The sequence below is a fragment of the Gopherus flavomarginatus genome, chromosome 1, assembly GCF_025201925.1.
Source record: "Gopherus flavomarginatus isolate rGopFla2 chromosome 1, rGopFla2.mat.asm, whole genome shotgun sequence".
NCBI lineage: Eukaryota > Metazoa > Chordata > Testudines > Testudinidae > Gopherus > Gopherus flavomarginatus.
Window position 1 is genome coordinate 12045925 of NC_066617.1, and position 14455 is coordinate 12060379.

Here is a 14455-nt window from a genome sequence, read left to right on the forward strand (position 1 = left end):
CCACCCGGCAGTCTTAGCAGGAGGCAGTTGGGTCCCATGTTGCTTCCAGCTGTTCTACATTGAGATGCAAGGGGAGGTGAGTGTTGTACAGAAGCTCAGAGAGAAAGGAACTCCTTGCACATACTCGTTGAAGGAGTTCTCGAAGTTGGATGGTGTTGGAAGTGCTGCTTGGTGCACATAGTTCTGTGTCTGCAAAGACTGGGCCATGTGACGCTCGCAGTATTTTAAGTGGCATTGCACCAGCCTGAACCGCTGCTGTATCATGGGTAGGCTGGTCACTGAGAGTGTAGGTCCTCTCCTATGCTGCTGGCCCCTGCTCCAGCTTCTGGGCTGCTGCAGTGTCATTCCTTTGAACCTCTGTTGGAACTCTGACACCGCTAAGTGAGCTCCAGGGTTGGCCTGAGGAGTCCCCGAGTTGCTGAGAAGGGGGCATTTAGTCTCCCAGTCCGATCCTACTGCTGAAGTGGGAGATTGGAACTAGCTAGGGGTGTTGGGCCAGCTGTAGAGTGGGGCCCTGGGTGGACACTTGTTTTGTCTGTGCTTCAGGTGACCTAAGCAGTGTGCTGAGTTATACACGGGGAGGGGAGCTCCCACCGGCCTCTACAGAGGGGTAGAGTCAGTCCATACATATGCAAACGCATTTGCAGAATGGATTCTGCCACCTGTGTTGTCACTAACCTCCTCTCCCCTGCCTTGTTTGCCATTCCTCCAGCTGAAATGCCCTACCTGAAATGCCCCCTTCACACGGTGCTGAAGCTGACACCTGTGGCCTATGGTAAGTGGAACGTTTTTCCTTGACGGGCTGGCTCGGGTGGTTGGGTAAAGTGTTTGCTGATGGTTGCACCTCGGTTCAGGATAGATTGTAGGCTCCTCTGGGCAGGACTGGAGCTCTCTTCCTGTGTGTTTGTGCACTACCTAGCCCAGGGGGTCCCTGAGCCTGACTGAGGCCTTTGGGCTCCACCCTAAAGTAATGCAGAACCATAAATTGCTGACAGTCTCTCGCTCTTCACTGCAGGTTGCCGAGTGGAGTCCATCTATCTGAATGTCGAAGCGGTGAACACTCACAGAGACCAGTCAGAGGTGACTTGTGCTTTGCTTTAGATCTTTCAGTCACTCTCTCTCCTTCCTCCTAATGTTAGCTGGCAACAAGGACTTCAAGAGGGAGTGGGAGATCGCTTGGCTGGGCACCATGAGCAGCCATTTTAGAACTGGCTTCAGGTGTTGCAGGCAGATGAGGAGGCGTCAGAAATTAAAGACTCTGACCCCCCCACCTGCCTTCAGGTGCTTCTACATGCTAGGGGCTTGATCCAAAGCCCACTGAAATCAATGGACAGGCTTTCATCGGGCTTTGGATCAGACCATCTGACAATCAATGAGCCTAGGCTGATAAATGCCTGAGGAGGAGGCAGGGAATGATTTCTGCAGTGCCGTAGTTAGGGACAGAGCCATCAGGCCACCTTCCTTGTTAAGCAGAAGGGGTGAGTGTGCTGTATGCTTGTGGAGGGCTAGGGGAGAGGAAGGGAAAATGTTGGCAGTCTCCTTTGGGGAGTGAGATGAATGTGCTGTGGTGTAACATCTGGTGCTGTGGGCTTGTAAGCTAAGCAGAGTTAAGCCTGGTCAGTACATGGATAGGAACATGTAGGTACTACGAGCAGTGGTGCTGATGATTTAGGAGATGGCATACTTCCACGGTGTTGGCACTGAAGGCGTGCTCCAGCACAGTGTTCACTGGTGCTGTGCTCACAGATCCAATTTAAATTGTCCCCCTTTCAGGTGGCTATTTCTTTCTTCTTCACTTCCCGTCCTAAACTGCATCGTAGTGTTGCTAGAAGTCAGCCTCTCCCGCCTAGAGGTGGCTGTGTAGTCGGCAATAGGTGAAGCAATTCCTGGCTGGGTAGCATAGATCAAGTGCTTCTGAATCCTTTGACAGCTGCTGTATTGTAGCAATGGGTTCTGCAGCAATAGCAAGAGCTAGGCTGTGGTGAGAAAATAAAGCTGGACAAGCACAAATTGCTCTGGTTGTTCTCCGAACATGCTGCAGGATAGCTGTCGCTCCCTTTCACCTGGGAATTGCGGGCAGTTCCAGGAAGCAGAACACCCCATAGGGGAGCATAAGCCCTTTGCAGTGGAACTTCCCTGGCTGCTCTGTTCAATTGCCAAATCAGTCACTCTCATTGGCTAGACTAGCTCTCTCCTGTGCTGCTTGCTTTTGTGCTCTCCTCTTGCCTATCTGTTTGGGTCTGCGGGAAAGATCTTGAGAAGGAGACAGAAGAACCTTCCTGTTCTAGTCAACTGTCACAACAAGTCGTGGCCTTTTCTGTGTGCGTAGACCCAGAAGGGTTCAGAGCGTAGGGTTTTCTCCCTTGAAATGTCTCTCCTGACCTTTTGTGTTGCACTTGGTGATCAGGGACATTAATACATCAAACACGCACCATGTATGTAGTTGGGGTTTTTTTTGGGGGGGTGGGGAAATAGAGAATTTAAAACTGCTTTTTTTCATAACTTTCGCCTTCTTCCTTTTTGTCTTTGTCTCGCTCTAATTTAGGAAGCAAAGAAGGGACCTAACCCGCTCATGAGACGTAATAGTGTTACCCCTCTAGCAAGCCCAGAGCCCACCAAAAAGCCTCGCATCAACAGCTTTGACGAGCATGTGGCTTCTTCTTCTGCTGCCCTGCCAGTCTGTATGCCCCAAGAGGTGCCCACGCAGCTGCCTGGACAAGTTAGTCGAATCCTCCTTCTTCTCTTTATTGTTGTTCGCTTCTTGTCGCTTATTAATCTAGGGAGGAGCCTTTGATTATTTTAATTATGCTGCTGTCTCCGAGCTAAATTTCGTTACAGTTCACCACCAGCGCCCTGCCGTCTCTTCTATTAAAAGCACCTAAAATTAACTCGCTGTTCAGTCTCTTGCTTCTTGGGACCCTTGGAAGCCCAGGAAAATCCAAATCCAGACTGAACTGAGCAACTGTGTTGAAATTTAATGTTTCTCTCTGGCCATTCTGGTGCCTCTGAACTCAGCTACTGTGCAAGCTTCTAAATGGGTGCATGGTGCTGGTTTGCCCACTCCCATTCCAGATCATTCATTGGCATCTCCACTCCTTCCTCCTCTGGGATCTCCACTCCTTCCTCCTCTGGGATCTAGCTGCCCTTTACTAGATTGGAGTTTAGTTCTAGATGCTGCAAAGAGGGAATAATTCTTGACATTATCTTAATAATGACCTCTGGGAACCTATGCCCTGGCCGCACCTGCTTCCCTTCCCATCGCTCTCCCAAGAACTCCAGCCTAGGTAGATGTGGGGCGAGAGAACAGCCTATGTTGCCTTTTTGAACGGCAGCCCTAATGACCAGCTGTCACGGAGCTGATAAACTGGCTTTGACTCTATTGGCCATGACTTGATTCACAGCCTGGCAGGAACCATCTGCTGTGTGTGGTTGCACAAATCCCAGGGGGACGCGTGTGGCTTTCTTGCTCTGTCCATTATAGAGGAAAGAGCTCCTCCAGGGGCACTGCTTAGTGCTTACTTCTCCCCATGATTGCTTGTCTGATATTTCATAGAGTAGTAAAACTCCTTCCTCCCAGTCAGTTCCCCCCACAATTAAAGATCTAGGGTGCTGGCTACACAAGCACCCATAAAAGTGGGTCTGTTCAGGCCTTAGAGACCTTAGTTATAGAGGAACTCCATGCCCCATTAGGGGGTAATAAGAGCATGCTGCCTGGTCTGTCCGCTCTTCCTGTGCCCTGTGGTCCATGTTAATTCCCTGTTGCCCTCTCCACTGTCTTGTAGGCCAGTCCCAAAAAGTAAGGTGGCAAGTTCAAACACTGCCGGGCTGGGATGAATTTCTGGAGGTTCTGGTTGGTGGCTGCTTTGCACTGACAACTGGTTCCCAATTAGCACTAAAGGGGATGGTTAAGAAGGCCTCCAGTTTTGGTGTCCTTCATGCTCGCGCTCCTTCCAATTAACCCCGGAATTGCTCTTTGGTTGATTGCCTCTTGCTGATTTCAAATGACTCCCTTCCTACGTGCACGCTGTTACTGATGCCTCTGTTTCCATTTTCTCTATCTCTTTGTCTCCTTGCAGCCTTTACTAGGGAAGGCTTGCCTGTAAGTATCTTCTTGTGAGTTTTTCCTTTGCATGTCTCCTACCTTCCAGCTGGCTTTGTTGTTATCTTCTTTGTTGTTGCTGCTGTGAAACTAGATTGAGTTCTGGATTTTAATTCTATGGCTCCCAAGTCTTCCTTCATTAGGGGGGAATTCATGCATCTTTATGGGGGGAAAGATGGGGCCACCAGTGGTATTCAAACACTCAAGGGTCTTGGATCTGCTACTGCTAAACCCCAATCTCTCTTCTTCTAGTCCCCCTCCTGCTCCCTGTCCAACCATTTGGTCAAGGACATTGGAATCTGTTAAGGATTCTCATCCGTGCTTGTACCCTCTTATCTGGTTTGTAGTTCTGGTTTGTCCTTCCTTCCTGCCTGGGTGCTGACTTGGCTTCCTGTTAGCTGTGACACTCCTACTGCAGCAGATGTGGTTTAGCAGTGTCTGATTAGAAAGTGGAGAGAGGGGCTGCTTGCAATCATCCTCCGCCCTCCCCAACCCGTGTCTAGTTTGTACTATTCCCTCCTGGCCAGGGATGGCTTGTATCTCTGGCTCATGGAGAGGCTTCCACACAACAATTTTTCCACCTCCTTAGAATGCAACAAGTGGGAGCAATGTTCCCTCTAATTTTTTCCTTCCATGTGTGGAATGAATTTTGGTATGTGCAACACCAGTATCGAGGTGATGTGCGGTTGTGTGCCACTAGTGCGAACAAAAAACCTGAATTGCTGATCAGACTTACGCAGCTTTCTGTACCCTTCTGCTAAAGGGTTGCTGAAGCTGCATCTGCGGTTGACCTTGCTATGTATTCATTTTCATAATCTATATATTATGTATTACTTTTTGCTAAAAAGTAATGCAGGGCCTTGTATCATTCTTTGTTACAAGAGCTATGTAGATAACTGCCATTTAGCATTTGAATGGTCAGAGTTTTCTAATTTGCAAGATTATATTATAACGCATGGCTGTGTCAGTAATTGAACAGGACAACGCTGAATCTTTTCCTAGGCATCTAGATATATTGAATCTGTCAAAGCACCAAATCCCGCTACCCTTCTGTATAACCCAGCCAAACTGGTGTGGGTCTACTGCAGAGAGAGTGGGCAGGCAGCAGTAGGGAGAGGCGTCTCTCCCCGCCACAGCCCCGGGGCTGGGGGAGAAGTGTCTTTCCCTGCCCTAGCCCTGCATGCCCCATGCTCCCCACCCCACTCTACCTTACACATCCTCTTTGAGGTCAAGGCCCACCTCTGACTGCGCCGCTCCACTAATTAGTGACATGGCCCTTGATGCCCTCTTATGCAGGTGTGCAACTTAGAGGGAACACAGAGTGAGAGGTTGCACCAAACGAGCTTCCTGGGGAGGGTCCTGCTTCAAGTTGTTCCCCTCACCCTAGAAGGATTTTGTCTCCTGTCTCAAGGGAGGCTGTTTAGGCTTGGGCTGAGAGCTGTTGGGTCATGGTATCCATCTACCTGCAGAACTGTGACAAGCCAATCAGGATTTGAGGCTTCTTGGGAGTAGTGTATCCATGTTGGCTTGGGGATGGTAGACAGTAAAGTAGACACCTTCAGCTAAGGCCAAGATTATGGTTCTTTAATATATATATATATAGAGAGAGAGAGAGAGAGAGACACACACACATCTCATAGAACTGGGTGGGGCCTTGAAAGGTCATTGAGTTCAGTCTCCTGCCTTCATTAGCAGGGCCAAGTACTGTCCCTGACTGTTGGTTTGGTTTTTTGGCCCCAGATCCCTAAATGGGGGCAGGATTGAACTCATAACCCTGGGTTTAGCAGGCCAGTGCTCAAACCACTGAGCTATCCCTCTCCCCTTCTTGCTAGTGTTATATCTGAGCTTTGAATGAATGCCCCTAACTCCTGATGCTTTTGTACTCCATACTGTGTGGCTATCTACAGATCAGTTGCAGAATAACAGAATGTTAGTTAGAGGGATCCTAATGGGCACATACTGGTGCTCTGTAGTCTGCCAGGGCACAGGTACAGCATAATGGTGAGAAGGCATCAGTTCATCATCTTACGCACTGACTGGATCAGCCTGAGTCACAGTTAATGTTGCATCTCTGTCCTTGTTGGTTTCAAGATGCTGGGATTTGCTGTTAACTAAAATGAGCAGTATTCAGTTGTGCTTGAAAACAGCGGCTGGAACATGCTGACAAACCTCATTAATTCTTATCCTCTCTCTCTCTCATCTTGTGATCGTCTATCTACAGTATTAAATCTAACAGCCTCTGTGTTGCTGGGAATGGGAATGGGTCACATTAGCAAACCTGGGCAAAGATTTTCATTTGTGGGGAGCTCAGCTCTTGCACTTTAAAGAACAAACGCAGGCTTGTCTTGATTTATGTTTTTGATTTGTCTAGCATGGCATGCACGGCTGCTTTTTCCTTTCTTTACTGCTTGTGAGGCTGCTTCTTAATATTGTCCACTTTGTAATCAAAAGGCACTGAACAGCTTGCTGCTAACTGTGCCACTGAAAATGCCCCCTCTGAAGCAGAGGTTCAAAACCTTTTGGGAGAGCTATCTCAGTTTGCCAGGCCAAGAACTCTGCTGAACCAGCCGATGCTCCCAGCCAGTGCTCTCCAAGTTCTAACAGTAGTTGCAAGACTAAAGCTTAGGGCAGGCCAGACTCCATTATGGCTTGGAGCTTGCCTTGCTGACTGACTGGTGGCACCTTCATGCTTAGCTCATTTAAGGTAGAGAAGAGGAACGTAAGGCATTAGGGCCAAATTCAGAGGTGATGTGTAACTGGCGTGTTCTTCCAACTCCCCCACCCCCTCCTGACTGTATGTTATCCCATCTTAGGCTGACTTAGACACATGTTTATCATCGTACAGCCTCCTAACTGATGCAAATCTCTATGAGCATCTAAGTGGCCTCCTTAGCAGCTAGAAGAGAGAGCAACATGCACCAGTCATAGTCAGCCTCTGACTTTTACCCCTATTTGGGAATATATGTTACGCTAATGTACACTCCCTGACTCATTTTGTTCATGGGTCTAAGTAGGTCTACGGCAGGGTTGACGGCAGGTGCTCAGCTGATGTCAATTTGTCGTAGCACCATTGAAGTCAGTGGAACTCTGACCACTTTCACCAGCTGAGGATCACGGAGTGTCTAATGTCCCGTCCTTCTGATTCTAGCTCCCAGAACCTGAAGCATCAGTGGCTGGGAACCACCATCCTAGTATGGATTGGATTCTTTGTTGTTAATAGGGTTGTATACAATATAGCGAGTAGCCTAGAAAGCAGGCAGGAAATAAGATCACAGACCAGCAGCCTAGCACCTTTGCTGGGAGGATGCTATAGTAAGTGCTCATCACTGTAGGATCTAAGCACTGGGGAGCAAGTGGGGAGGAGAGCTGTTGCCTTTTGACTATAATGTGTGTGTGTGTGTGTGTGTGTGTGTGTGTGTGTGGTCTTTTTATTTATTTTGATCCTGAATGAACTTTTATTACATCAAATTTAAAGTCTCTTCCCCTCCTTTCCCCTTCACTCTTCATGCTTAAAGACGGACTGTGTATCACTTCCTTAAAGTTTTCTCTTTACTAATATTTCCAAGGTAAATGGCTCAGTGCATGCTCTGGCTTCCCTAAGTTGACCCTGTCTCTTTGGATAGCAGTGAGAGCATCTCAACCTACTTCCACATCTTGGTCCATGCTATAAACCCAGCCAGGACTGAGATTTCTGTTGAGAAACTGGTCTCTTTTCCCTTCCCTGGGATGTTGTGATGTGGAAAACTTGCCAATCACAACAAACCTTCATATCCCATATCTAGTGGGAGCTGCTCAGTGTTGTGACCACTGCAGAGGGTGTCAGTCTTGCATTGTGACTAGTGTGTGTTTAGTTTTTGAGACTTGCATCCTTTTCACTTCTTTGGCATGGATTAAAAAATGCTTTTCCAGTTGACCTTGGTGTTTAGTGGATTTCTTTGCATCAGCAGTTCTAAAGAACTACAGTTGAGGTCCATAGCTGGATGGTGTCTAGGCTTGAGCAGCAATGGAAGACCCTAGTGCTTTTTAAAGACAGTATTGGGGCAAGTGAAAAGTCTGGAGATCTTAATCAGTAGTTCACGGTGAGGCAGACTACAGGAAGCTGAGCTCCCTTGCTCTGCTGGAGCAGCCAGTGTGTGCATGTCTCATTCAGCCATCGTGCAGGGTAGTGCTTAGCATAGGTTCAACTTCACTAGTGCAAATTACTCAGGGTTCAAATATGTGCTAGGAGGCCTGCAGAAACAAAGGAAGACCCAGATCCCTAGTCTCCACCCACTTGGGCCTTGTGTATTCATTTATGCCTGTGCAAAATGGGTAGTATTTCACATCCACGCTGCACTGGTGTTGATTACTGTGCAGTATAGAATCCGGCGAGGCACTTACTGTCTAAATACAGACATGACACCAGCGAGGGCGACGGATACAAACAATAGAGGGCAGAGGGTGAGAGGCAGGCGGCATGCAGATGAAAATCTCCTCTGTTGCTTTTTTGTTTATTTAATCATGACTGTTCCCTCAGTGCGCATTGTCTGATTTGCCTCCCTAGTAGATGTTCTTGCAGTGATCCCTACAATGGCTCTATGTTAGCCTTCCCTTCCCCATGTCCCATCTGCATGTACAGGATGCTGCTGTGTTTCTTGCTGTTTGGTTTCCGAGTTACAGGGCAAATCCAACCCCTGCTTTGCTTTCTTTCTTTGCAAGAACATGAACAGCTCCCAGAAGCAATCATGATTTCTTCAGGGCTGTTGGAAGCCTACGGATGACGCCGATTCCATTTCATCGTCATTTCTGATGTTTGCTTGTATCGTACTCCTCCATTCGACTCGAGGTCGATCCTTGGCTGCTTCTACCATAGCTGTTCGTCTGCCGACTGGACTGTATTGAGTTGAGGAGAGAGAGAGAAGAGCTCATCAACCTGAAAAAGATGGATTCAACAGCCAATCCATAGGCCATCCCTTTTTATGTCTCCTTGGGTGTTCGATATATCCTAGCAAGCTGTAATGTGCTTCTAGTGCACTGAGTTGCTGGACTTTCTTTTTGTGTGTAAGCGACATGATCTTGCAGGGATGGCTGGTACTGCTCCGTCTCCTCTCATTCGTATGTATATATGTGGAGGAGACAGGGTGAGCAGAGAAATACAAAAGGGGAGGGGTGTCTTTAACTCGTCCGTGAACCAGGCACTCCTTATTGGTACCTACGATGGCCTGTCACACGCATGCAGCCAGGCTCTTTGCGGCATGTGACCTGACGGCAGAGGCAGTTGGATGACATCCTTGACTGTTAAAGCAGAACTCTACGGCCGTATTTACCAAAACAACAATTCTATAGCTCTGTAAATATCAACGGGATCTGCCAGGCGTGTACATCTGCTTCTGAGACAAATGGAATCTGCTTTTAGCCTCGATCTGAGATGCGCTGGCTGAGGAGAGATGGTTTGAGCCACTGGGCGTGGCAGCGAGGCTTGGATTGGGGGGGAAGCCCCACCTTGCTGTTGTTTGGATGGGGGTGGAGGAGGAGCGGAGCACAGGCCTATGTGATCCAAGAGGCATTTCCTTGTAATTAATCTCCCCACCCTCCACTTCCCCGAGGTTTTTACCCTGCACTTGAGCAGGATTTGCTGTTCTAAAGTAGGTGTCTATACTAGGCTAGGTGGGTTTGGCAGACACATAACCCTCTTGGGGATGCATGGAGGTCTGTCTGTCCGTGAAGAGCAAGTTCTTTTGTGTGTGTGGAAAAATCCACCTTCAGAGGCATTTAAACAGTAGTTTCTTTTTATAAACTGCTTGGTTTTGCACTTTACATGTGGCAGGGGTGTGACTCCCCCTCTGCCCCCCCGCTCCCACTCCAATCCTGCCTCTTACAGATGAAGCTTAGATACGTGGATGTTGTACTGCGTGAGCTGAAAGATTAAGACTGCAAAGCAGTGGGTAGTTACAGTATTAGCAGTGGGGAGGGGAAGAGAGTGAGTGTGAGGTACTAATTTATGGACTAGTTGTAGGGACTGGTCAACTTCCTGTTGTTCTGTATGTGAGTCTCTTCTTGACCGTCTGTTCTGTGTTTCAAGTTCTGGGGTTTAAGCCCAAGAATAACCACTACTGTGTCGTTTGTGCAGAAGTTCGTGTGCGCTTGTGTTCTCCTTGTACAGCATTTTCTCCCACCTGGCCTCACTCCACAAGTGGGGAGAGGAGAAGACTATTGAAGTAGTGTCTCATTTTTCCTTGGCCTGCCAAGCCCTAAATCTTCGCTAGTCCCCGTGCTCTCTTTTGATCCCACCACACGCTCTCTCCGATGCACAAGTGCTGAGCCAAAAAGCAGAGTGGAGCTCAAGCAATACATTATTGTCTTAACGGTTTAAAGTGCAGCTGAATCGTATGCTGCAAAGATGTACCCTACAGTCCATTAGCAAAGCGGGCGGGGGTGCTGAGCTGTCAGCATTGTGCTGGAGAGTTCTCCACTCGTGTTCGTTTTATTTCTTTATATTCGCTCTTGCTTCAGGTAACGGTTAGTAGGTGAGGTTCCTGCAGAGGGGAGCAGAAAGGCTCTGGTGAAATGTGGTTACTTCTTTGGAAAGTTGAACCGCAGTGCCTAGTGCTTTAGTCTTGCACAGTGAAAATGCTTTGTACATTTGTACGTTTTAAAGCAGCACCAGGGAAGGGCCAGTAGTGGCTCTCTCAGCCCATATCTGACCATTGAAGATATTTTTCTTGGTGACATGTCGATGTGAGGTTTGTTTATATACAGCTATTCTTGTAAAGATGAAGTGGAAGAATTTTTTTGTTTTTGAATAGCTGTGATAAATGCAGAGTTCCCTTTTTGCCTGCGTGTTTTACGTCTGCCATTTAGTTTCATTTGTTTTAGAGAGACTAGTTTTTAGACAGTGAGTGACCTATCTTTTGGACTGCTTCCCGAGAAGTTTAACTTTCTCCCCCTGCTACAGAAAGATAACGCAGCAAACGCAAACATTCAGGCCTGGGATCCATTTTACACACACCCAAAAGTCCAAACAAACTTTATCTCCCGTTCTGAAAATAACTTCTTATTGGTGGGGCCTACAAAAACTGGGACTTTGTCTGAAAAGGAGCATGTTTAGTTGAAAGGGAAAGGGGTGCAATATCGCTTCAAACCAATCGCCCAATGCAGAGAGGTGGTGGCTTGGAGGAGGAGTTAGGCAAGCAAAGGGGCTTTCTGGGCTTGGTTCTGTCCATCGTGTTCCCCTGGAAACTTGACACCAATTCTCCTATTTCTATAAACAGCAAATACTGGGCACGGGCCATGCCATTATAACACAGGGTGGGTGGGCAGAAGGGGCTAACTGAACCACACCAATGACTTTTTGTTTGTTTGTTTTTGTGATACTTGAATTTATTTTTTATAATTTTATAGCGAAGTGCTGTTTATTTATTTAATGTGTGCTGCAGAGCATGGAGAGAAGGGTAGGTCTTTTGGGATTTATTTTATTTTGACTTATGGTATGTTACTTGTATTCTGTATATATGTCTGGAATAATTGCCTGAGATGAAAGCTGTGCCAGTTTAAAAACAGGGTATGCCTTTCAGAAATTTGTATATTTTGCAGCTGCTGGACCAATAAAATACCTTGTTGAAATAGACACTGGGCGTGATCCTTCCTTTGGCAACGGAATCCTTCTCATTCATGGTTTCCCTGCTGTGCCTAACGCACCGACAAGCACCCCTTGAATACGAATAATGTTTGACTTACTGTACATGCGCAGATCAACTCCGTGCCTTACAAAGTGTGAGCTGCACAGGGGGTGACCTGTACAGCGCCCCATTGTGGTTAGCACAGGGGTGCTGGCCTTGCAAGCTATGGTGGCGATTGTCACTGAGGGGTATGTCCACACAACAAAGAGAAACCCATGGCTGGCCCATGCCAGCCAACTCAGGCTGCGAGGCTGTTTCATTGCTGTGTAGTTGTGGGACCCTATGAGGTAGAAGGGTCTCCCAAGCCCAGAAGTCTACACAGAAATGAAACAGCCCTGCAGTCCAAGTCCGAGTCGGCTGGCAAGGGCCAAGTGCAGCTTTTTCTTTGCTGTGTAGACATACCCTGAGTCACTTGGAGAGTGGCAGGCAACCAGCATACTGCAGAATGGTGGGAGTAGTGGACACAGCCAGGGGGCAAATCCAGCCCATGTGGAAAACTACTTTTAATCCTTAGCACCCACACTGGACAGAACTTTCAAAGGTGGGCGTCTAAAGTTAGGCAGATCCAGACAGATGTTAAAAATCAGACCACTTCTACTTCGGTGTCTAAGACCTTTTAAACAGCGGCAACTTCCAGTGGAGTTATGACGGAAGCTACTGATGCACAGCAGCACTGTAAATTGGCCCACTTTTATGTAGCTTAAAGTGCAATAGAAACTCCCTGTAAAACGGAAGTGGTCTTGCTATTGGGGGACCGCTACTGGTGTGTGCTTGGTGCTGTGTGAGATAAAAATATACAGCCTCTGCCCCTAAAAATATCACAGTCTGGATGGACATCCCTCTGCACTGGGAGAGCAGGAAGAAAGCTCAGTCATGCAGCTTTTCTAGTGGCTGACTTTGGGTTTAAGAGACAGTCAGACCTGTTGGGTTTATTTCTCAGTTGAATATCTAGGACTCACGGCTTAGTGGCCCCAGCCTCTTTAAAGAGGTGTCACTAAGACCAGTCGCACCCCATGCGCTGCAGGTTTGAATGTGAAATGGATGAATTGTTGCCATAGAGCATGTGTTCAAAGGTGGCTGACGTTTTTGAGCTTGAGCCCTCTTTTCTCTTTCTGCGCTAAAAGCAGTCAGAGGACGGTCATGCGGTTTTCTTTGGAGACCATCAGCCAAAACAAAAGAGAGCAGGAACACCGCAGGAGAGAGTTGTTGGTTACCTCCCCTACAAGGGCTTTTCCTGGCTCAGCAGAACAGTAAGCAAAGAATACTTTTTTTCTCTTAGGGTGCCCAGATAGCAAGTGTGAAAAATCAGGACAGGGTGAGGGGGGCAATAGGAGCCTATATAAGAAAGACCCCAAAATCGGGACATCTGGTCACCCTAGTTTCACTGAGGAGATACCTCCCCATCTATGGCTTTGTTCTGTTCCCTTTGACGTGGATTGGTGAACCTGTCCTGTTCAAAGTAACGGGAGGTTAAAGTCCACAGCTGCTGTTACTGAGAGGCCTGAGCAGCCAAGTTCTGGTTCCAGCTTCCCCACAACGTGGGGGCATCGCGTTGGGCCTTTGGGCAGACGGGAGCCAGTTGCAAAGGTTGGATGTGGCTATGAATGTCTCCACAGCCCAGGAGGGTTTGGACCCAGCTGGTTCGGGTTCATCTCTGTTAATTAACCCTTTGGCTGATGCAGCACAAACCGCTGCTATACTTTTGAGCTGGTGCACCCCATAACTAGGCTTTGCAGAATGGGTTAGTCCAAGTCAGGCTTCAGCCTCCGCCCCATCCTAACTGGGCCAGTTTAGAGCAGCTCTTTGAAACGGGCCAAACTGCAACATGTTGATGCTTTGGTTGTAGTTTAAATCTCTGAACTTTTGGAGGGTTCTGCATTTTATAAATCCCTGCTCCAGAACACACCACATCCATGGGCCTGGATTAAGGCAATCCAGGGTCCTAGGCACACTGCAACACAGATGTACCTGGGGCTTCACTCCTGCACTGGGGCCTTCCCTCCACCCTTGGAGTTGTGGTGGTGGTAGGGCCAGCAGCATGGGGGGAAGGGATCCTCCCTGAGGGGTAGCAGGAAGGTCCCCACTCAGAAGCAGAGGAAGCAGCAACCTAACTGCTTGGCTGGGGTGGGCTGGGTCTCCTGCAAAACATCCCAGCAGAGGATTGTGGCCTCTTGCATAGAAGCCTAAACGGGCCCAGAGACCAAACTCCCAAGTGGACACCAACTCTCCATGCAGGTTTGAAGCACCTGGGCAGAAGGTGATGTGGAGATGGCGGGGAACTTGCCTGTTACCTGTTCTGTGGCTAAATAGGACCATGGTCTCCAGCTTGAGACACCAGTGGAGGGAGGGATGGAGCTGTCCTAAAAAAAAAAAAAAACAATCTTGCTCGTATGTGTTATCCAAAGCTAATAATAGCCATTAGCCATAACATATGAGCATGCTGCCTCCCCTGTTTACCAGACAAGCAGGAGCTGTGCAGAAAGTCCAGATAGCATTGGCCTTGCTCTGCTTACCCAGATAAGCTTGCTTGCATAAGCATAACTTGGGATCAGGGTATTTTCAAGGCTATCGGGAAACTTCTGCTGCCCTGAAGTCTCTGGTGCATCATTCTCCGTGTTACACTGGTCACTGCCTGTCATGCATGTTAAGGTTAATGAGACACGTGTGACAGCATCGACAACCAATTTCTGCCTGTGCC

The 14455-nt window shown here is 48.1% G+C and overlaps 1 protein-coding gene across 6 annotated transcripts in view; it reads left to right on the forward strand.

Annotated features, from left to right (window-relative positions):
* Positions 1 to 11705, forward strand: part of PFKFB3 (6-phosphofructo-2-kinase/fructose-2,6-biphosphatase 3) — a 76046-nt gene extending 64341 nt beyond the window's left edge. For 2 of the 6 annotated variants that reach the window (XM_050936899.1, XM_050936903.1), the window contains 5 exons: positions 713 to 775; positions 1016 to 1080; positions 2546 to 2719; positions 4077 to 4099; positions 8798 to 11705. In XM_050936899.1, the coding sequence (XP_050792856.1) occupies positions 713 to 775; positions 1016 to 1080; positions 2546 to 2719; positions 4077 to 4099; positions 8798 to 8804 (332 nt within the window). In that variant the 3' untranslated portion in view covers positions 8805 to 11705. The other 4 variants (XM_050936898.1, XM_050936901.1, XM_050936904.1 and 1 more) reach the window with 3 other exon arrangements.
* Positions 11706 to 14455: the final 2750 nt, after the last annotated feature.